Genomic DNA, 22,253 nt, shown 5'->3' with positions numbered 1-22,253 from the left:
AACTGAGTTCTTAGGACCTTATCTTACAGAAGAGAAGCTGAGGCTCAAAGGGGCGATGTGACTTGCCCGTTCTATGGCAGGGGCTTGTCTCAGTGAACACACAGGTTATCGCACGGCATCTTTGGCATGTGTGGTTATGGCCTTCACACCTTTCTCTCAACCTGTTTCTGGATACTGCTCATCCAGATAAGGGACCATTGCACTCTATGGCAGAAGGGGCTAGAGACGACCAGTGGCATGTTGGCGTACCGGACGGCACCCATGTAGCACCCTCAAATGGAGGGATGGAGACGGTAAGAAAACAAGGTAGAAAGGCCCTCAGGGGGTCACATAATCAAATGATAAAGGAACCCCCCCCACACACATACAGTAGGAGCTTTACCTATCACCACCCAGGGTAGCAGATATCCATTCTCCACAAGCCCTCATATGCACACCCATGACCCCAGGCTGCGTGGCTCCGAATCGGGTGGGGTTATCCCTATAGAAGAGCCACCTCCCAGGGGTGACTCAGGCCTCGGGCTGGGAACTGGGCAGTACGCTCAGATGTCTTGCAGATGCCCGGCTGAACCCTACCAAAGCTGGGGAAGATGGCTTACACCTGCCAGCATTCTGGGCATTCCGGAAATTCTTCCTGCTTTTGAGCCGCCTCCCTCCCTTCCACTGCCTGCCCACTTTTGAGAGAACTAAAGGAAGGTAAGACAGATGGGCTGTGGAGGACAGCAGGACTCACAGCCATCGTCACTCCCTCTGAAGTAAGATCTGAGAATATCCAAGCCGTCTCGTCCCTCCAGGAGGGAAGGTGTCGCCTGTCGACTGCACATTCTAGCCAAATCCTAACTGCACAAAGGAAGCAGTTTGGGCCCGGCTGGACTCCGTTGCCCCACCACAGCCCTGAGAAGCGACTCTCTGCCTCCATGTCTCTCTCCTCCTCGGTGGCAGCAACCTAGCCCGGGGCCTGAGTACACAGCAGGTGCTTAATAAATAACAAATATGAAGAGGGCCACTCTCCCTGGAGAGGGCAGAGCACTGGGCTGGGGCATGGGACCTCCCTGGAAAGATGAGTTCGGATGCCGAAGCTGCAGTGGGCAGACATCTCTCCTGAAGCCAATGAAAAGGTTAACAATGTCAACTGTCTGAGTCATTCTGAGGGTGACAAGAAGATGTAGACACCTCCCAAACAAGGCACTTGGCACAGAGCACATCCTGGGCAAACTGTGGCTCCTCCAGGCCCTGCCTTTTAAAGGGCTCGCTTAGATTTTTCCTGGAGCTGTAGGAGGAGAGACTCACTTGATTTGCTTACACCAGACAGGGGAAGGGCTCGTCAAGGCAAGTGCGGGGATGCCCGTGCTGTGAACTTTCTAATATACTTTAATCCTCACTGGCACCAGCCTAGGCCCTCCCAGGTGTCACGCACAATCCCTGACACCCTAACAATCAGCTGAGCCTGGCCTGAAGTGAAAGGAGATGAACTTGGGCAGTGTCCCAAGGCAAAGGTCCCTGGGAGTTCCCTACCCAGTCCTGCTCCAGTTCGCCCAGTGCCCTAACAGTCTCAGGGGACAGGGCCTGCCAAGGCCTGGGCTTCACGTCCCAACAGGCCAGGCCATGTATGTAGTTCACACAGTGACCCTGGGGTACCGAGAGCTACTGGCCTCTCCTGCTGGGATGTCCTTCATACCCATTCCTTGGATGGACAGATCAGTCCTCGGAAAGGCCTTTAGCCACAGGAGAAACCAAACAAACAAACAAATAAATAAAAGCCAACAGACTGGGCAGTGTGAGGCAGTAACCCTGACTTGGGCCCCCGCAAGTGGTACTTCAGCTTCTCCAGTGGGCAGGGCCAGGCAAAAGGAGCCTGTCTCCCGGCCTGCCCGCCATGGCTGGGCACTATGGGCAGGGCCTCTGGGAGTCTGGCCACCCTCACCTGTGTAACAGAAGCAACACAGACTGTGGGTATTACATCAAATACCGCATCAGAGACACAGGATGGAAGGAGGTGGCAACCAGACTCACCATGTGTTTCAGGCTGGCCTCAGATTCATGGGCAATCCTTCTGCATCTGCCTCTTGTGTGCTGGGATTACAGGCATGAGCCACCTCCTCAGCCAATCTGTGTTCATTATTAATTATGTTATTGCTGCTGCTCGTGCAAACAAGGGGATTTAAAGCTAGACTTTGCTATCAGTTACGCACATTAAAGAAATAAACTCCAAGCTGACCTCAGTGCTCACTGCACAAAGAGGCCTTGTGTCATTATCACGTAAATTATATGGTCCTACAAGACCACCATGAGGGAAATCTTTGGTTATTTGTCTTTAATTTTTTTTATTATATTGACTGATGTGGGCTACATGCCATAGCACACATGTGGAGGGTAGAGGGCAGCGTGTAGGAATCCACTGTCGTCTTCTACCATGTGGAATACAGAGACTAACTCGGGGGCCTGGCAGCAAGAGTCACCTCCAGGTCCAGAGCCTGCTCTTCATTGCTGTTTTGTTTTGTCTTCTGCAAATGAGCTGAGGCTTAGAGAGACTGGAGCACTTGTCTGAAGTCACACAGCACTGTACGGAGCCAGGTAACCAGTTGGCCCAGCCTGCTTGGCTGCCAGGAGGCAGCAGGGGAAACCAGAAGGGGAAGGAGCTGGAGTCAGGCTGCAAGGACCCACAGTGAGCGAAAACAGCTGCCTAGGGTCACATAGCAAGTCCATGCTAGACTCATTCTCCCAGCTCAGCTAGGACCCTCACCCAGACTCTTAGCACACTCTCCATTACTCACGGCCAATGGGGTCCCCAGAAACCTGCAAGCTCCCTGGATAGGACAACATGGCAACTTCTCATTGTGATTCACCGACAGTGCAGGACTGCGCCAGGAGACTGAGCGGTTAGTAATGAGGCTTTGTCCCTCCTAAGATGTGCTACATTGGTTAGAGAAAAATCTTGCAATTCACAAACAGGCAACCAGCCAACTGCAGCTAGATCAGAAGCCTAGACCACGACTCTCACCTCACTTCTGTCCTCAAAGCGCTGGTGGCTCCCTGGAAGACAAGCAACCTCTCTAGGCCTCCCCTGACTGAGAGTACCACAGCCAACAATAACCACCCTGCTCAGCCTGGTGTCACAGCCTGAGATTCCAGATACGGGGCACAGCGGGGAGGGAAAGGGTTGAGACATCAGAATGAAGAGTTCAAGGGCAGTCATTTAGTGAGACCCTGTCTCAAAGTGACTCCTGAAGTAGAAGAGTGGACACGCAGCATAATGGTAGAGGGCTTGTCTACCTCGCTGGAAGCCTTATCTCCATCTCCAGCACTGCCAGACAAGAACCAAAACCAAACCTCCTCCAAGTCAGTGCTCAAGCAAAGTCCTTGAAGGTACTCTGTCAGCACAACCATGCTCACAGACCTCCTGAGCCAGGCAGGTGGGGAAACAGGAGAGGTTCAGTGGCCAGTCAAAAGCCACTAGACATCAAGCGGTAGAGCTGGGATTTGAATCTGGACAGTCTCTCCAAACCCCTACTGTACTCTCATCCTGTGCTAACTCCCTCAGACCCCAGAAGACCCTAACAGCCACTGGCTTCCTGCCAGGCACACCACAGTCCTTTACAGTAACAAACACAGGTCCTGTGTCTCTCAGCAAACTGACGCTGAGAGGCAAGTATGTACTCAAAGATGTTATCCCAGCATTTGGGAGGCTGAGGCAGGAGGGTCAGGAGTTCCGGACCAGACTGGACTACTAGAGAAACTATCTCAGAAGGCAAAGAAGCAAAATGGGCCATGACAGGATCACCAGCACGCAGCAGCAGAGCCAGGGCCAGGGCGCCACAAGTTCTGTTATCCAGACAAGGAAACAGGCTGTTTCTGATTCATAATTCATGTTCTGTCTTCCCCACAGCCCCAGTTCCAAGTCCACTGGCCCCACACAGATCATGGGCTGATTCCTACCCTCTCTGCTCCAGGAAGGTCCTCTCCCACCCCTCAGAAGTGTGACTGTAGTGGGATGCACTGTTGTCAGCCAAGATCAACTCAGCCTCCTCGAAGGAGCACAATGTGTCCCCTGAATTGGGGGATGGGGTAGTTCCTGTGACTTGTGGTGACTTACAGAACAAGGATAGAGGCAAGGCCATCTCACTTCCTCCTGAGGTTCTGTATACCCACAGTCCCACCCACCCCCTGCACATCTGCAATCCACCCTCTGTGCACACCTGCTGCCCCACACACACATCTGCTGTCCCACCCCTACACACCTGCTGTCCCACCCCTGCACATCTGCTATCCCACCCCTGCATACCTGCTGTCCCACACCTTCACACCCGCTGTCCCACCCCTGCACACCTGCTGTCACACCCCTGCACACCTGCTGTCACACCCCTGCACACTTGCTGTCACACCTTTGCACATCTGTAGTTCACCCCTGCACATCTGCTGTCCTGTCCTCTGCATACCTGCTGTCCCACCCCTGCACACCTGCTATCCCACCCCTGCACACCTGCTATTCCAACCCTGCACACCTGCTGCCCCACCCCTGCACACCTGCTATCCCACACCTTCACACCTGCTGTCCCACCCCTGCACACCTGCTATCCCACACCTTCACACCTGCTGCCCCACCCCTGTACACCTGCTATCCCACCCCTGCACATCTGCTGTCCTGTCCTCTGCATACCTGCTGTCATACCCCTGCACACCTGCTGTCCTGCCCCCTGCACACCTGTAGTCCACCCCCGCACACCTGCAGTCCACCCCCTGTACACCTGCTGTCCCGTCTCCTGCACACCTGCTGTTCTGTCCTCTGCACACCTATAGTCCATCCCCTGCACACCAGCTGCCCACCCCCTGAAGAGCACACCCCCACTGGCTACCGCTGTCAGTCAGGGGATCTGTTCGAAGACAGATGAGCCAAGCCACTCACTGATTCATGTGCAAAATATGCCTATGTTTAAAAGTCACTGGGATTTGGGAGATGTTTCTCACCCATGTGATCCCAGGAAGAGTGAACTGATCCAGGAGCCACACACCTCCAGAAAGACTAGAGTGTTCACTGGCAGATGTCTCCTAAGATACAATCTCTGGCAGGTTGTACTCAAACCCACAGGCTGCCAAACTCCACACAACCTACAGGGGCTCTGGCCTTCCCTACTGGGGGTTGCAGGCTACAGCCTGAGGCCCCTGACAAGACAAAGCTCTGCCTTCGTGCAGTGCAGACAGCTTCGCTCCCACAGGTGTGTCCAGGGACCTGGGCAGGCAGGGCCACCACTCCAAGCTCTCTTTAGCTCATATGTCCTCCCACCTCCTGGATGCACCAACAGGAGGCTTGGCGGAGTGAAAATCAGACATCCAGCAATGACTGTCCAACAGCAGGGGCCGGTTTGCTGGGCTGGTTTGCTGGGCCAGTAACCAGCGCACTTCCATGCACATGCTCTCAAATGGGGAATCGTTAGTTTTTAATCATTTTCCCCCAGCTATTTACTGAGCACCCACCTTCTCTGTCGGTTAGGGCCAACATGCACCTGCCAAGCCCCTCAGTCCTCACAGTTGCCCTCAGAGAAAAGTCCCATCATTTACCTCATTTATAAAGGAGGAAATGGGCTCAGAGAGGTTAGCACACCTGACTGCCGTCACAGAGCAGAGGAATTAGCAAAGCCAGGACCTAACCTTACCCGTCTGGCTCCAGAGATATGAAAGCAGGTTTCTTAACTGGCAAGGTGTGACGGAGGCCTGGTTGGAATTGGAGTGGCTCTCTGAAGCGTCCAGTGGGGCGTCTGATGCTGACACACTTTCACTTGACGCAGGATTTCCACACTGCGCACAGCACCACGGTTCTGTACACCGCGTATCCACTGCAGCCTACTCAGGTGTAAACAGTCGACGACCACACTCTGGAAACGTTTCTACTCCCAATGCAGACACAGCTATAGACATTTCAAAGGTCGCTTAACTGCACAATTACCGAGAGGGCAGTGATAACTCAGGCCTCAAAGTCAAGTCCATAATTGCTTCCTGATTTGGGTCATGTGACCTTTCTCCCACACAGCTGACTAGAGGATTCCTGGGGACAAGAGATCTTCCTAGTTTTCAAGCCCAGAGACTCCATTAAATATTGATCTCGTGGGAGAGAAATGATCCATGTGTCCAGCCCTCCACCCAAACAGAGCTCCCTCACCAAGGCCAGCAGCCAGGGTGTGGACAGTGGGCAGCCACGCCTAGCCACAAAGGGGACGAGGAGGACCGTGACATCAAGCAGCCAGTTCTACGTTTAGAACCCAGCTCCTCCACCTCCCAGTCCAAGCGTCCATTTCATGAACTGCTGGGGGGGGGGGGGGGAGTCTCCAAAGCCACACTGCCTGAGACAGACTGTCGTGAAGAACAAACAGAGCGCACGAGAAAGGACTCAGACCAGCAAATCTGTACTCTAGCTTTTCCTACACTCGCCTCGTCCTGGCCATGTTGTCTGGCCAGCCTCTCTTCCACCTCCTCCCGAGACCCCCCCCCCCGATTTACCTCTGGTCCCTCTTGGCAATTTTACCTCACTGTCTCCAAACCCCCATCAGGTTTATGAGAGAAGTCAGCTTTGAATCCAGTCTCCGGCTACCTGAAGTGGGTGGAGGCAAGGTGTGTACCTCCAGGCAGAGATCAGGGCCGGCAGTCCCAAGCCTTCCAACGCAAGAGCTGGGATGTGAAGGTCTTCTATTCGCTCAACACACCCTCCACTCTGGGCAGGACTGGGAGAGAGGCCTCACCCACCCTTGCCTCCATCCTTCCTCCTCCTCCTCGGCCCTCAAGACCCAGCCCAAGTGTCACCTTCGAACACATACACACGGGCACACGCATGCACAGGCACATACATCCATGAGTCAGATTCGGCAAGGCACCATCCACCGGAACACTCACCCCGAGGTCACACCATCAGACCTATCCCTGACACTCCCCAAGCCCCGCCTTATCCCCCTCTCCACCCCATAAAGAAGCCGAGGACCCCATCAGACCTTTACATAGATGAAGGTCCAGAGTCTCAAAGTGCTCGGGGGCTGTGAAATGACTCAGTGGTTAAAGGGGCTTGCCATCAAGCCCAAGGAGTTGAGATTGTTTCCTGGCACCCTACTCTACCCAGACGCTGATCCTCCTCTTGCCCCAGGCCATTAGCCACTCCTCTGCCATCCCCACTCTGCCTTCCCAGAGGGACCAAGGATTCACTCCCGGATGTGACTTCAAGCCCAGTCCCGGACACTGTCTCAAACCATCAGTTCAGTGAATGAACGACTGACAAATGGACATACGTGACATCCGCAGCTCATCTGTGTTGGTAAAATGTGGTGATGCTAAGAGGGGTCACATGACGAGGGAAGGACAACTGGTACCCCCACCCCCGCTCAGGTGAGTGTAAGTACTAATAGCCACCAGGAGCCCCTGAGGGAGGGGTGTCTAGCTCAGAGTCTGGGGTGAGGGCTGCATCTCCAACATCACAAATCATAAAGGCTCAGGGCAGGCAGACTGTGACTAGAGCATCATCCTCCCGGAGGAGCAGATTCTGAACTGCTCTGGGCGACTCGCTAGGACTCCCCTGGATCCCTGTGGCCACTCCCACACACACAAGGTCGCGCGCGCGCGCACGCACACACACACACACACACACACACAAACACACACAGCGGCCGCCGGCCAAAAGTGCCCTCCAGTGCACTTTTAGGGCCTAAGTGCACTCCTGCCAAGTCCTCAAACCCTTTAAAAGGAGACTCCCCCAGAACCCACCAAAACCGGGTGTCTGCAGAGCCTTAATCCCTTTAAAGGGTCTCTCCTGGACCCACCAAGACACTGGTGTCTGCAGAGGCCAGCCTGGCCGTTCGCCCGCCCTGCGGGTTAGCAGGGAGAAAGTTGTCAGCTCGGAGCCTCCACTTAAGTCCCGGTTACTGATTAACCAGCCCCAGCGCTTCTCTGTGCGCTGCCTGGCCGAAAAGTCCAAGTTACACATCTTTGTCACCGCGGATGGGCGGTGAGCGCGCCACCCGGGAGGGCGCGACCCCGGGACAGGGCTCAGGCCCAGAGCCAGTCGCAGGGCCTCCAGGGACAGCTCTCTGCAACAGGCGCCCTCCCTCCGAAAAGGCCACGACTTTCCGGCCCGAGGAAGGGCAGCCCTGGCCTGCACGGCGCCCGGCATAGCGCGATTCCGAGCCACGCGCGAGCCGCGGACGCGCGTGGGGAGCGGGGCCAGCTTTAGGCGTCCTCTGCCGTCATTCCCCGGTCGCAGATGCAATGGGATCCCCTAGTCTGCAGTGGCACTCCGCACGCGGCGCACCCCGGTCCCCGCTTTGCCCTCAGCCAACTTTGCCAACTTTCCACGCGGCCCCGCGGGCAGGAGTGGGCGTTCCGCGCGTCTCCGCGCGCCCCCGCGCCCGCCCGCGCGTCCCCGCGCCCTCCGCGCACCTACCGCAGTGGCCCGCCGCGCCGCACCTGCCCGCCCGCACCTGCCGCGGCGCGCGCAGCCTCGTTCCTGGGGGCGGGGCTCAGGCGGGAAGCGCCCCGTCGCCGTGGCAACCGCTCCCGGCGGCGCCTGCGCAGAGTAGCGAGGGGCGGAGCGCGGACCCCAGAGCGGCGAGACTGCGCGAAGCGCACCCCCTGCTGGAAAGACCCGGCATTGCGCCGGGGTCCCCGCCTGGGCAACGTACTGTGTGCCACCACCTGACGAAGGGTGTGGTGGGGTAGCAGAGCATTGCCCGAGAGCATTCCTGGTCCGCTGCCTTGTTCATTTCATTAACCATATCTATCACAATTTGATTTTCTTTTTTTTCTTACTTTCTCTTTTTAAAAGATTAATAATTAATTATTAATATCAATAAAATTATTGTTAATGAATTATTAATATTAATAATTAACAATAAAGGATTGTTGTTATTGTTATGTGTATATATTCATGTAAGTGCAGGTCCAGGCAGAGGCCAGAAGAGGGCCATAGATCCTCAGGAACTGGAGTTGGAGGAGGCTGGGGTGTTGGAAACTGCAAAAGTGGTGTCTTCCACCATGAGCCAGTCCTCTCCCTCTGTTTCCCTCCCTCCCTCTCATTTTTTCAAGGTATCACTGTATGGCTCGGGTGTGAGCACCTGGGTTCAATCCAGTCTCTCTCCTCAGCTCCCTTCCTTCCCTCAGGTAGCTGGAGCTCCAGCACTGAACAGCCAGCCTGCCTTTACTAAGTACCTTTCCGATGCTGGGCTCTGGAGACTCTGCTCTGAGGCAGCTGGCAGGACCCAGGTTCTCACGGGGTTTCAGCAGCATTAGGGAGAAACATTGCATGAGAAAATTGAATCATATTTATGACATGTGCTCCCAGGGGAAATGGCCCCGAGTGAGTCACGAGACGTGGTTTATGCCTTTATCGCAAGCCCGCCCAACTTCAAGAAAAGGGAGACAGGGATTAGCAGCAGTGTGGCTTCCAGAGAGCTGTCGGCCGTTCTCCCTCACTCCTCTTTGCCTCAAATTGTTGGTCATCACGATGATGGTGGTGGTGTTGGTGGTGGTGTGTGAGTGTATGGCTCACTCAATCCTGTGAATTTTTGCCCCTTTGAAGTAAGGACTGACACCTTCCGTAACACCCAGGATCCACCTGAGACTCCCCAGGGACCTGTCCACAGTGACAGAGTCCAGCCGTGCTTTGGGTCATCTGGATGCCACGGGCACAATTAGCAGCTGGACCCATCCCCGTGTTTGTCAAGCACTCCCAGGCGAAGGGCTTTGAGGCAGTTTCAATGGTTGGTTTGCAAGACAAAATCCCTCAGAATTCATCTAAAAGCAGGGCTTTTATACAGAGTTTGTATGTAATTATAAAAAAAACTGGCTTGTGTGCCAGGCATGGGGGTGCACACCTTTAATTCCAGCATTCAGGAGGCAGGTGGATCTCCGAGTTCAAGGCCAGCTTGGTCTACAGAGCGAGTTCCAGGACAGCCAGGACTACACAGAGAAAACTCTGTCTCAAAAAAAAAAATGATAAAAAATATAAAAACTAAAATAAAAATAAAAAGTAGTTTGTGTGCACTCCGCTCTCTAGAGATACTTCAGCCGCCTGATTCACAGTGCCTACCTCAGGACGGGACACAGATATGCAGGGCCATAAATGTCCAGTCTGATAGCCCACCATGTGCCATGTCTCTTCCGGAACCTTGGAGAAAGTTCCTATCTCTCTGTACCAATCACCAGTTACAAGATAGGTGTCAGGATGTTTCTGAGTGGCGGGACACTTGTGGTTCTCGGCTCCCCAGCCAGCAGGGTCCTCCCACCTGACACTGCCAATCTGCCTCAGAATATAAGCAGGGAAGGGAACAAACACTGTCTTTCCCAACACCGCCACAGACCCCAAGCCAAGACAGGTTCCCCTTGATCACCTCATTCCCACTCTGCAGGCTGCCGACTCAAGCCACGTGGAGGGATGACTGAGGCAAAACAAACTACAACTCCCAGAGGCACCTGGGTCCTCATGGGGCCAGACTTCCTGGGAGACTCCACCACATTCTCTTGTACTCAGGCTAAGCGAGAAACTGCCAGCCACACGTGCCCAGGGGTTGCACCCCATTCTACCCAGACCCGGCACCCCAGGCCCTGGTACAAAGAACAGTGCACTCCGGGACTGTCCCAGAATCATTTTTTGGACAGGACATCTGCCTCCTCCAGGAAGCCCATGGTGGTAGCTCTGTCCAGCAGCACTTACTATAACAGTGGGGCTCCACGGTGGCCCCTTTCAGCCTTCGTGCAGAAGACCCTGGTCACAGGGTGGCCAGCGAGGCCCCAAGACCCACAGCTGCCCGGCAGGTTTCATCCATGTTTATTCTCTGCTTTATTTTCTTGCCAGGGTTTTACTACACAGTTCGGGCTGGCCTGGATCTTGCATCAGTCCTGATTACAGGGCTGTGTGTGCTGTCCAGTTTCTGCGATGCTGAAGACCAGACCCAGCACTTCCTGCTCAGCAGGCAAGCACTCCACCACAGCCACACCCCAGCCCTTCCTGTTTATTTATTATTGGTTTGGTTTTGCTTTGGGTTAAGAGCCAATATTGTCTTTGAAATGCTTTCTCTTGACGCCAGACCTTTGCTGTACTGTATTGCCCTGCCAGGAGGCCCTTGCCTCTGTTGGTCCGTCCTCGGCTTAACGGCCATCCCTCCAACTTCAGCTTTACAGTCGGTTCACTCAGAGGTCTTCTGGATTACAGGGTAGAGACGGATTCCATACTTAGACATGAAATGTCTGCGCCATGTGCCCACCCACTGGAGTGCCGACCACAGTAGCATGATGGCCAGTTTCTTCTCTCTCTCTCCCCTTGAAGTTGGAGCCCACAGTCGGTCCCAGCATCTGGGACAGAACGAACCCTACACGGAGCCACACTTGGAGTCAGGATTTTCACAGGACACAATCTAGGGCCTGGTTGAGAGCCAGACATTAGCTGGCCTGCTCATACGTCACCAAGGATGGGTCTGATATGTGGTTTGAATGTGAACCTCACCGTAGGTTCATGCGTTTAAATACCTGATCCCTAGCTGGCAATGTTGTCTGTGAAGGTTGAGGAACCTTTAGGAGGTGGGAGGGGGTCACTGCAGGTGGACCCTGGGGTTTTAGAGCCTGCCCCTTCCTGTTCACTGCCTGATTTCTGAGTACAGTGTGACCAGGGGCTTCCCCAACAGGATGGGCTGTGTCCCTCTGGACCTGTGGTAAGACTTTTCTCGTGAGTCTCTTTCGTCAGGCAGTTTCTCACACACCCTCCCCTCACAATCATCTTTGGATGGTCCCTCCCGTTTCCCTGGTAACACACTGATTCCTAAGAAGGGGAAGTGTCCCAGGTGCCCCTTCTTAAGATTTAATTCCCCTAGGTTCTCCACTGAGGACTAGGGAAGCTTCTTATCAGCAAAGTCACTTCTTTAATTTGTTTAAATCTATTCAATACAGAGTTTTTGGTCAAAATAAAAGAGGCCTAAATCATACCTCTAGCCTTGGTGGAGACATGATCTAAACTGCTCAGGATTCTGAGTACACATTGCTGTTTTTTAATTTTTTATTTATCTTATTTTATTTATTCACTCTTTGCTTGTTTGTTTGTTTGGTTGGTTGGTTGGTTTGGTTTTCCAAGACAGGGTTTCTCTGTGTAACAGTCCAAGCTGTTCTGGAACTTGCTCTTAGACCAAGCTGGCCTCGAACTCACAGAGATCCCCCTACCTCTGCTTCCTGAGTGCTGGGATTAAAGGTTATCTGCCACCACCACCCAGGCTCCATTGCAGTCTTAACAGTCTGTCTCACTTGGTCAATCACCCGAATAGGAAAACATCCCTCTCCCTCTCCCCCACCCCGCCTGCCTGCAGAGTTGGACTCCAAGACATTAAAAAAGATGGAGGGGGTGGGCATGTGGCTCAGTGGGCAGCATTTGGGAGCCCTGGGTTTGATCTCCAGCTTAAAACTGGATGCCTCAGGACCATCACCGCAGTATTCAAGATGGAAGCAGCAGTGGGGCCAGAAGTTCAATGTTATCTATCCTCGGCTTCAAAGAGAGTCAAGGCAAGCCTGGGCTAAAGGAGACCGTGCTCAGAATAGAATTTAATGGAGTTGTGGAGAATAATAGCCTTTAACAAAATACACACCCATACAACCCGAACTGTTCCCACCATTCTGAGGCTCACAGATCCTTACCTATGAGCATGGGTTCCTACTGTCTGGGTTCCTACCTGGAAGCCTTTCTCACCAAATCAATGCCCCCCCCCCCCCGCATCCGTCCGTCCATCTGTACCTGCTTTCCTGAGCATTAATTGACCAAACCTGACTCTCTCCCTTCCATGCCCCTCCTACAGGTAACCCACCTGCCCTGGTCTTTTCTCTCAAACGCCTGTAAAATTGTCTTCAGGTTTCCTTCTAAGTCCATTTTGGAGTATTTTTATCTATTAGACTAAAACCTACATCAGGGACCCCCTGAGTTCCCTAGTAAGGATGATACTACTGAAATTAGCTGTAAACCAAGCCAGGTGATTGTTCAGTGAATGCCGCAATCCTGTTAGAGGTGATGCATCTTCAGCGGCTGCTGAAGCGCGCAGAGAAACCCCATAAACCGCTCAACGTCACACGCCGGGAATCTCAGTCTGGCAAACAGATCTCAGGCGAACTTCAGAACATGTTGGAGACTTATTGGGGACTTGATGCCAGCCCAATACGAGCGAAGGAAGAGAGACTTGGAGAGAGTGAACAAACACAGGAAGTGCCTTGTGAGGTTGGACAAACCTCAGCTAGCTCCCTTCACTGGTAGGAATCCAGAGAAGCCCTGGGAATCAGCCCTTGGCAGAAAGGTGGGTGTAGAGCGCCCTCTGCTGCTGGCACCCGCTGGCTTCCTGAGGAGCCGAGAGAACTCAGGGAGCGGAGGTTTTGATACCCAATTTGTGGGTATCAATTTGCCTGTTCCCCAAGCTAGGTCTAGTCACCCATCTTCAATTAGCCAATTAAAAGAGCCAACGTAATAGAGGAAAGCGAAGAAAAAAAAGATGAACCCAGCTGGGCTCGTCGACGGTTTCCACCCTGTCATGAATGTTGGGGGGTGGAGGGTTGTAGGACCCTCACCTGAGCATCCTGTGACCCCAACTCTGCCCTAGCTGTACATGGTTCCTGGGAGGGGCTAGGGTAGAGAGGCCCTGGAAGACTAGGGAGACCAGCTCCATCTCTGCTCCATCTATGCAGCTATAGGGATGCCCTCATTCCTGCTGGGGAAGAACTTTCCAGTGCAACCTTTCGGGGAGCACCCACACCCCTCAGGTTCCGTAAGGAAGTCCAATAAACACCTGTTTCTAGAGTGAACTTTGGTGGAAACAATCATTCTCTGGTTTGTCACTGGGACCTCTGGGGGAGGAGATATTCCTGGGAAGGAATTTTATTAACAACACTTTTTTGGTCCTGGAGTGTAAATTAACCTTGAATAATGCCCAGAGATACACACATCTAAGCAGTCCTTGTCGTGCCGACCCACACGCCACTGACCTGTCCATGTGTCTGTCTCATCCTGTGGGGTAGTCTGGTAAGTTGTTAGAACTGCTGGGATCTCTTGTTATCATCATCATCATCATCACCATCATCATCACCACCACCACCACCATCATCATCATCAATTTATTTGGTTTTTGTGGAGACAGGGTCACCATCAAGCCATGTCAAGTCACTGCTGACTGAGCTGGCTAAGCTGGGATACCAGGGCATTTTTCCAGCAAAGGCCAGCAAGGAAAGGCCAGCAGCAGCTGGGCAGGACTGCTGGGTACCCCTGGAAGAACAGAGCCCAGTCAGGCCACTTACAGCTAGTAATAGCAGATCTGGGACCCAAAGGTTCCCAGTGCCCTCTAGCAAAGGAGATGGATTCATGAATGGAGAAACAGGAATTCACCTCAGTAGCCCCAGAGCCCTGCCGCTGGAGGAGCCTGATCTAGGTTGCACAGAGACCCCTGAGGTCTTCTGTCCTTAATTTGGGAAAAATTCTTCTTTTGATGATGCCAACTGATGTGCACCTTCTGATACAGGCGCGTGTCCTGGGCATGAGTGTGACACCAGTGACAGACTGATAATTGAGATCATTTGTTTACCTGGATTGAACTGTGCCCGGAGCTGCACAGAATTTCAATTATGTTATGTGCTGTCAGATATAGGGCTGAACGCTGACGGATCAGAGAAGCAGTGCAGCAGCCACTAGAGAGACCTCTACCTCTATCAAATTCTCAGACCGAAGGGTGATCCTGTCTCTACTAATCCTCAGACTGCATCCTCAGACCGACTGCTTCAGAGGGTATCTGAGCAGCGTCTCCTCCCGGCTTGTATTCCTCTCTCTGCCCAGCCAGATGCCTTCCTGTTTCCACCTCCCTAGTACTGAGATTAAAGGCCTGTGACTCCCAAGTGCTGGGATTAAAGGTGTGAGCCACCACTGCCTGGTCTCTAATGGCTTAGCTCTACACTCTGATCTTCAGGCAAGCTTTATTTGTTAGATTACAAGCAAAATATCACCACAATGTGCATCTGTACATTTCTTATTTCTACTTGAGCCTCTTTGAAGTGCATTTCCATAATTTTGGGTTACATTTTCACCATTTAGAACAAAGAGAAGGTGTAAGCCCCATATTTAATAACTGCTTAGGTAGCCCCTTTAAATGCCTTCTCCTTCCCAGGAAACCCCATCCCCCTTCCCTCCTTTTTATCTGGGACTGGAATTCCCCTCTGGGTCCCGCCCACCAGTCAGTACAAAGTGAAAAGCTATTGATTTCAGGAACCAGGAAGGAAAATGCACAGGTGTGCACACACCCTTCTCAGACCAGTTCCTCGGGTGACCCCGCTTTGCTCACCAATCTGAATGCGACTTTTAAAGGAAAAGAGACCTTTTAAAAGCTCACAGGTTATGTTTAAGGCCAGAGATGGAGCAGGGGAGCTCACACTGAGAAGGAAACCTTGGAGAGGCCTGACCCAAGGTGTGAGGATCCTGAACAGAAGGGACACCTGAGGTGAGGAGAGAGGAAGGAGTGGACTGGCCCCAGGCATCACTTAGGGGGGCCCAGCAGGTTTCAGGGGGCTGCAACAGGAGCCCTGAAGTGTACACACTCTTGTGTGTTTGTTTCTCTGTGTAGTCTGGAGCTTGAATGTGGAACACAGTCACTATGTGAAATCACATTTTTAAAGGAGCTCATACTTCCAAACATTAAGCGCCCCTGCTGTAGGTGAGGGCCTGTCTTGTAACTGGAGAAACTGAGGCTTTGAGCCATTGCGTCATTTGTCCCAAATGACATGGCCAGCAGGCCTGGCTGAGACAGACACTGGAGAAAGAGTCCATGTCTGGAAGGACCCTGTCTTCAGATCGCACCTGGCAACCCTTCCTCAGAGCTTTGGGGTTGTAGGAACTCACTTAGTTTTCCGGGCACCTGTTTAGTGGCTGTGATTTTCGCAGGTGACACTGAAGCTTACCCAGTCTTTTCAAGGGCCCAGAAACACCAGAGCACCCTGGGACAGTGGCGGATGGGGCTGCAGGGCTTCACTCCCCAGATTCTTGGCCTGAAATTACACCCCTGAGATCAGCTGACCCATGGGAGGTGTGGTTTTTGGTGAAAGGGGAAAAATAAGTTCTTTGTCACCCAGGGGATGGCTCCTCACCTGCTGGCTAGCAGCCTTAGAGAGATTCCGAATCCCAAAGTAGAAAGTTCTCACAACTTGATTGTGCCAGTCTGCCCAGGCCCATCTCTCCCCATCCCCACAGAAATCTCCCCTTCCTCTTGACAGGACTAAGGCACACCCCCAAGCCCAGATGGCCAGCTCCTCTGGACCACACATGCTGGAATCTATGTGCTTCTTATACACATGGAGGAACTACGGACTGTAGCCGTGGCCATCTGGCCCCGGATCCCAGGTGAGAGGCTAGGATTTCACCCCACCTTTAAGTACCGACTGGGCTCTGAGAACCCCCAAGTCCTACAGTCGCATTGCCAGGCCATTTGCCATTGGCGAGGACCCAGCTCTGACTTACCCCTGAGAAAGTCTGAATAGGTTCCACCTCCACCAGCACCAGCACCAGGGCAAGCCTCCCCTGGCAGAGCCTCCTTCCAGGCCGGACCAGAAGACATCCTTTGTTACTTAGGTAAGGCTCTGCTTCAAGCCCCTTGCTTTTTTTGTGTTTAATTGAATTTTACTTTTCTTTAGAAAACAGGTCATGATTGGGGTGTACCCCTCACAGCTTCCCTGATGGGAACTAAATCCTCAAAGTCCTGTGTCTGGAGGTGGGGCTGCTGGGAAGTCAAGGTGGGCAACGCTAGCAAGGTCAGGAGGGTGTGGCCCCAGGATGGTTGGTTAGTGGCTTTGTGAGAAGAAGAAGAGAGGGCTAGGGAGTTGTTCGTCAGCAAGTGCTTGTGTGCAAGCCTGAGGAGCTGATGCCCCCAGAGCCCATGTAAAACATCCAGCGTTGCTGAGTCTGGGCGCACGCATTTAATCCCAGTAAAGGCAGAGGCAGGCCCATCGCTGAGTGGAGGCCAGCCTCATTTGCATATGGAGTCCTGGACAGCCAGACCAGTGTCTCAAAAAGCAAACAAACAAAAGTCCGGTGAGGTGCATGTCTCTGATCCTAGCACTAGTGGGGGGAGGCAGAAGTGTGCAGACCCTGGGGCTCAATGGTCAGTCAGCCTGATGAACAAGCTCCAGGTCCCAGGGAGAGACCCTGTCTCAAAACAAAAAGTGAAGACACCTAAGGACTCACACCTGAGGCTGACCTCTGGCCTCTGTATGCATGTGCCTACATGTTCATGCATACCTACACATATGCACATATGCACACCATAAAAGAAGAAGAGGAGGAGGAGGAAGAGGAGGAGGAAGAAGAAGAGGGAGATGGACTGCACATCTTGCCAGATACTAAGCAGAGGCCACACGGTACACTTGGTCTTCCCAGTACCCAGCATCATGAATGAAATGAATTTTTTTATAAATGACCCAGTCTGCAGTATTATATTATAGCAGCAGAAAGTGGATGGAGACAATGCCAAGTCTAGCAGGACTCCAAAGGTCACATTCCCAGATTCTCACAGAATCCTGCGGGAGTCTGAACATCTCTGTTATTCCCCTATAGTTCCTAGCTGGAATGCTCATCCCACTGTGATGGTATGAGGAGATGGGGCTCTTGGTGGCCAAGATAAGAATCAACAATGCCTTCCCGTGGGACAGGAGCAGATGGAATCCACAGTCTCCCAAGAGCATCAGTAGCGAGTGCCTCTGGCACCAGCTGCCAAACCCCCACCAGATCCTAGTCCACCCCGAACAATGGACAAGTCCCAGGCCCTCCTCGGAGAGGAGTTAGGTGGTGGTTGGGACAGAAACCCAGCCTGGGAGTGTGGGACCTCAGGGATGCCACTGTGCAGGACAGGGCTGTCCTTTTGGACAAGGGAGGCATTAATTTTCTTGTTGTGGTCAACTACCTGACAATGGGCAACTTGAAGAAAGACGGGTTTATTCTGGCTTGCAGTCTGAGGGTTCAGTGTCCACGGTGGAAGGCGAGGCAAGGTGGCAGGAGGGGCAGGCCGCTACATCTTCCGTAGAAAGCAGAGAGCAATGAAGGAAGGCCGCGGCCTAGCCCACTTTCTCATTTCATTCAGCATAGGATCCCAGTTTTGTCGCCCACGTTCAGGATGGGCCTTCCTATCTAGACTAGCTCTCATGGAGACTTGTTGGTTATAGATCTTGTCAACTGACATTCAAGACTAACCGTCATGGGAGACCCGGGTGGAGGAAGGCATGAATGTGTAGGTGAGAGAGTGAGCATGTGAATGGGGCCTGTTGTGTCCAGTGCTGGGTCACCTCACTGCACCCTCTTCACCTAGGTCAGCCACATTCCTGATGGAGGTCAGCGTGAGGGCTGCTCTGGGACTCTCGCTCACAGGCATGTCTGGCCTCAGCCTGGTGTCCCCTGCCTGGTTCCCGAGCCCTTCCTTCTCCTATGGTGTCTTCATGCACTGCTCCTGGTCACAGGATAACCGCTGGAACCAGAGCTGTATGACCTTCGGGTCCCTGAAGGACATGCCAGGCTTGGCCTGGAAGGTGAGACACATGTCTTCCAGGGCTACTGGCTCTTGAGGAGTGGGCTCTGAGGGTCCTTAACTTACACCGTTTGTCCCCGTGTCTGAGCACACAGGTTCCTAAGCCCAGAAACTATCAGAAACAGCCAAGGAGCTTTCATAAGGTTCTGGGCTACACCCCTGAGCTTTGGGCTCTGCAGGCATGGGGCGCATGTGACTCTATCTAGAGGTGGCTCTTAGAATCTTTCTGCAATCCAGGAAAAGCCACCTTCTTCAAGCATACAGCCACCTGCTAGGAAATCATTTGTCACGGATTAAACAAGTCTGCAGCGGTTCTGCAATGTACGCCCTGCCCACCCCAGCCTGACTCCACCCAAAGCACTGCTGGGCTTTAACCAATGAGAGATGAGGTGTTCGTGTCCTTATGGTTCTGCATGTCATGGTGACCCACAGTGGGGAGGGTGAAGAGCAGGAACCTAGTCCAGCACTCAGGAGGAAGATTATACAGCCTTCAAAAATGACCACAAAGGTGACAGTGCTTCCCCTGGTGATCCTGGCAAGCGCTTAATAAGGGCAGGGTGTAGTGATTCATTGACCTGGATTTTGCTTCTGTTGATCTGAGTAGCTGTGTGTCTTAAGACAAAGGACTTGCAATCTCTGGATCTCTGCTTATTGATAGGGAGAATGGGGTTATGATAACACATGGCTGTTGGGAACATCTCAGGGACTCACTGGGCCATAGGTCCAGTGATCGCCATGTCCCCATCCCACCTCCCTCTCTCCTCTCTCCTGAAGGTCTCTGCGGCAATGCTCCTGGGAGGCTGGGTCCTGCTGGCCATTAGTGCTCTTCTTCTTTTGGCCTGGGCACTGGCCTCAAGAAGATTATATCCCAGGAGGGGCTCTGGTCCAACACCCGTGGTGCAGGCAGCAGCAGGTAAACTCCTGCAGACAGTGCCGAGATCTTGGAGGGGACCACCCACATCCGACCCTAGCTGACGAGTCCTGTCGACCCCTGTGTTTCTCTTTGGTCCATCCGTTCTGTACCATGTTTACCATCGCTACCACTGCATGTTGGGTAGGCTGTGCACTGTCCGAGGATGCCCAACCAAGAGCTGAGAAAATGCTGGGGTCTAGTCCCGGCTTCACTTCAGCCTCAGTGGAGGAGGGTCGCTCTTCTCTAGTTGCTGGGAGCCTCTGGGTGGGGTGCCCTGAGCCCCACAATGCTCTCATCTAATTCACCTTCCACCCCTCTCACCCTGCCCCACAGGCTCCTGTCTTCCTCTTCCTCTCCTGCCCTGACATACCTGCCCCGCCCCCCCCCCCTCCCCCCGTGCCTCCCACCTCTCCTGTGCTCACAGACCAGACCAGCTGAGGGAAACAAGACCCAAATGACTGGTTTACCCACCTTCCAAGGGCTTCCTGTGGCAGGAAGAGGGAAACCCAAGTCTCTCTTTGCTGCCTCAGCCCTCCCCACCCTGGCCTGGCCTGGCCTCCCCAGCTGCTCACTTCTCTCTGCTGCTGTAATCCCATACTCACCCCACAGTCCCTCCCCTCTCTGCAGGGATCTGCTTGAATCTTACTTCTGAGCCTGAAGCTGCCTTCTTCTCAGCAGGAGGACCCCAGCCAAGTGTGGATCCTTTTATTTCTAGCCTTACTGTTCCCACCAGGAGTTTCTTCCGCCTTTGTTTTTAATAGATTCTTGATCTTTAGAGTTTGTGAGAATACACCTAGTTACACAGTGTCGAAGCTCCCCAGGAATCTGCAATTTGACCCCCCCAGGATTCTACTCTAATGCATGTGGTGATAAACTAAGCAGAAAAAAATATCACCGTCTGCCAGGACCTTGGGCAAAGTGTGTGTGTGTGCCTTAGTCTCTAGAGTGGGTGGATGGAGACATGATGGGTGGATGGAGAGATGATGGGTCGATGGACAGATGGGTGAGTGGGTGCACACACAGATAGGTGGACAGGTGGGTGGGTAGGTAGGTGAGTGGAGGGTGGATGGATGACTGGGTAAGTGGTTAGAAGGATGGATGATTTGATAGCTGGATAGATTGGTGGATGGATGGGTAGGTGCATGGAAGGATGGATGATTTGATAGTTGGATGGATTGGTGGATAAATGGATGGATATGTAGTGGTGGTAGGGGAAGGCAGGGTTCTGAGTGAGTCTTGGGATGACAGATCATCCCAGAAGCCTTTGCCCAAGACTGACTTTCCCTTTCTGCTGCTCCCAGCAGCCTCCACTCTTGTAGGCCTGCTGGTTTTTCCAGTCACTCTGGCTTCCCCATTAGCCAAAGAAGTCTGTGAAGGCTCCTCCGTGTACTACAGTGGAACATGCCAGCTGAGCTGGGGCTATGCCACTGCCATTCTCAATGCGGTCCTGACCAGCCTGCTTGTTGTTATTGGATGGCCTCAGATGACCACAAACCAGAGGACAGCCTCCCCACACCTCGTGACACTTAGGGAATCACCCTTGTGTCAGAATAAACAAATGAGCATCACCCAGGAAAGCAAAGGACAAACAAGAATAATGTATTCTACTGTTGTGGGAATTCTTTAGCCAATAGCCTTTTGGGTACTGGCCCATTAGGGTGTGGCCTGAGGTACTACATGTGGACTGATAAACCCAGATAGGAAGCTGGCAGTCTTAGTTTCTGTATGCAGCTCCTAGCACTGACAGAGCAGAGGGCAGTTGCAACTTTTTTACTGTGTTTCTCCAAATAAACAGTTGTTATCCTTTTTAAGGGCTCTCGTGAACTTCCTTAATCATGTCTACACTCTACATACTCAGGTTCAAATCCCACCTCCTTTGTTTCCATGCTGTGTGACCTCAGGCAAGTTACTTCCTTTCTGGACTCATTTATTCTTTGGTAAATTGGAGGTTGGCATAATGCCTACTTTGTGGAGGACTTTGATTTGCCATATGTAAACGAAGCAAACATTTGCCGTGGCCCTGCCCCTGGCTCACAGGACTATGGGAACTCAGGTGAGAATGAAATATGTGGATGGAAAGTGTACAGAGGCACCCTGGGAAGACGGCCGTCTAATTGAAAACTCTTTTTTTGTTGTTTGTTTTGAGACAGGGTCTCGTGATGTAGTCCTGATTGTCCTGGAACTCTATATAGACGAGGCTGGCCTCAAACTCACAGACATCTGCCTACCTCTGCCTTTCAAGTGCTGGGATCAAAGGCATGTGCCACCAAGGCCTTCTGATTGGACACCCTTTCCATGTTTTTGCTCTTCCCTTATAATCCCTCCTCTCTTAGAGGATTGGAAGGTCTTTATTTCCCATGAGATACTTAGTGACTCTGACTCTGTTGTATGCAGGACGGTGCTTCCTACCAGGTGGGGCTCAGGACCTGCCCCACCTTCCACAAACATAGAGCACTGAGGAGGAAACCCTACTCTTCCTGGGAGCTCAGCTTCCATCTGGTTCTGATGTCTGTCTGTCTCCAGACTTCCTGTCTGTAATCCTTTATGTTGACTGTCAACTTGACAGGACTGGGAATCATCGCCTCAGAAAGCAGGCTCCGTGCACACCAGCATGAGACTTTCCTAACTGGGTTGGCTGAGCCGGGATGATGCACTTGAATGTGCAGCACCATCCCGCAGGCTGGGTTCCTGACTGCGCAAGAGTGAGAGGGCAGCTGTGCCCAAGCATTCAACAGGAACTCAGGGGTGGTGGGTTCCCAGCCAGGACTTCTCAGCAGCATAAAGGGATGGCACCC

The 22,253-nt window shown here is 52.9% G+C and overlaps 2 protein-coding genes across 4 annotated transcripts in view; one reads left to right on the top strand and one right to left on the bottom strand.

Annotated features, from left to right (window-relative positions):
• Nucleotides 1-8,460, bottom strand: part of Kiaa1671 (KIAA1671 ortholog) — a 139,300-nt gene extending 130,840 nt beyond the window's left edge. Inside the window, exon 1 of one of the 2 annotated variants that reach the window (XM_041647011.1) lies at nt 8,417-8,460. The gene's annotated coding sequence lies outside the window, so the exon portion shown is untranslated. Of the gene's footprint in view, nt 1-6,517; nt 6,795-8,416 lie in introns of those variants that run through there. The other variant, XM_041647017.1, reaches the window with a different exon arrangement.
• Nucleotides 8,461-15,189: 6,729 nt separating this feature from the next.
• Tmem211 (transmembrane protein 211) lies at nt 15,190-21,359 on the top strand. 2 transcript variants are annotated; one of them, XM_041649193.1, is made up of 5 exons: nt 15,190-15,476; nt 16,246-16,372; nt 18,330-18,546; nt 19,320-19,458; nt 20,760-21,359. In XM_041649193.1, the coding sequence occupies exons 3-5, from the start codon at nt 18,346-18,348 to the stop codon at nt 21,083-21,085; spliced, it is 666 nt and encodes a 221-aa protein (XP_041505127.1). In that variant the 5' UTR covers nt 15,190-15,476; nt 16,246-16,372; nt 18,330-18,345; the 3' UTR covers nt 21,086-21,359. The 2 variants fall into 2 exon arrangements, with proteins under 2 accessions (XP_041505127.1, XP_041505128.1); XM_041649194.1 differs by lacking the exons at nt 15,190-15,476; nt 16,246-16,372 and adding an exon at nt 17,339-17,385.
• The last annotated feature ends 894 nt before the right edge of the window (nt 21,360-22,253 follow it).

The sequence above is a fragment of the Microtus oregoni genome, unplaced genomic scaffold (genome assembly GCF_018167655.1).
Source record: "Microtus oregoni isolate MIOR12 unplaced genomic scaffold, Mior012 000003F_ref0000135, whole genome shotgun sequence".
NCBI classification, from domain to species: domain Eukaryota; kingdom Metazoa; phylum Chordata; class Mammalia; order Rodentia; family Cricetidae; genus Microtus; species Microtus oregoni.
The sequence above is the reverse complement of the archived record's forward strand: the minus strand, read 5'-3'. Positions and strand labels throughout refer to the sequence as shown.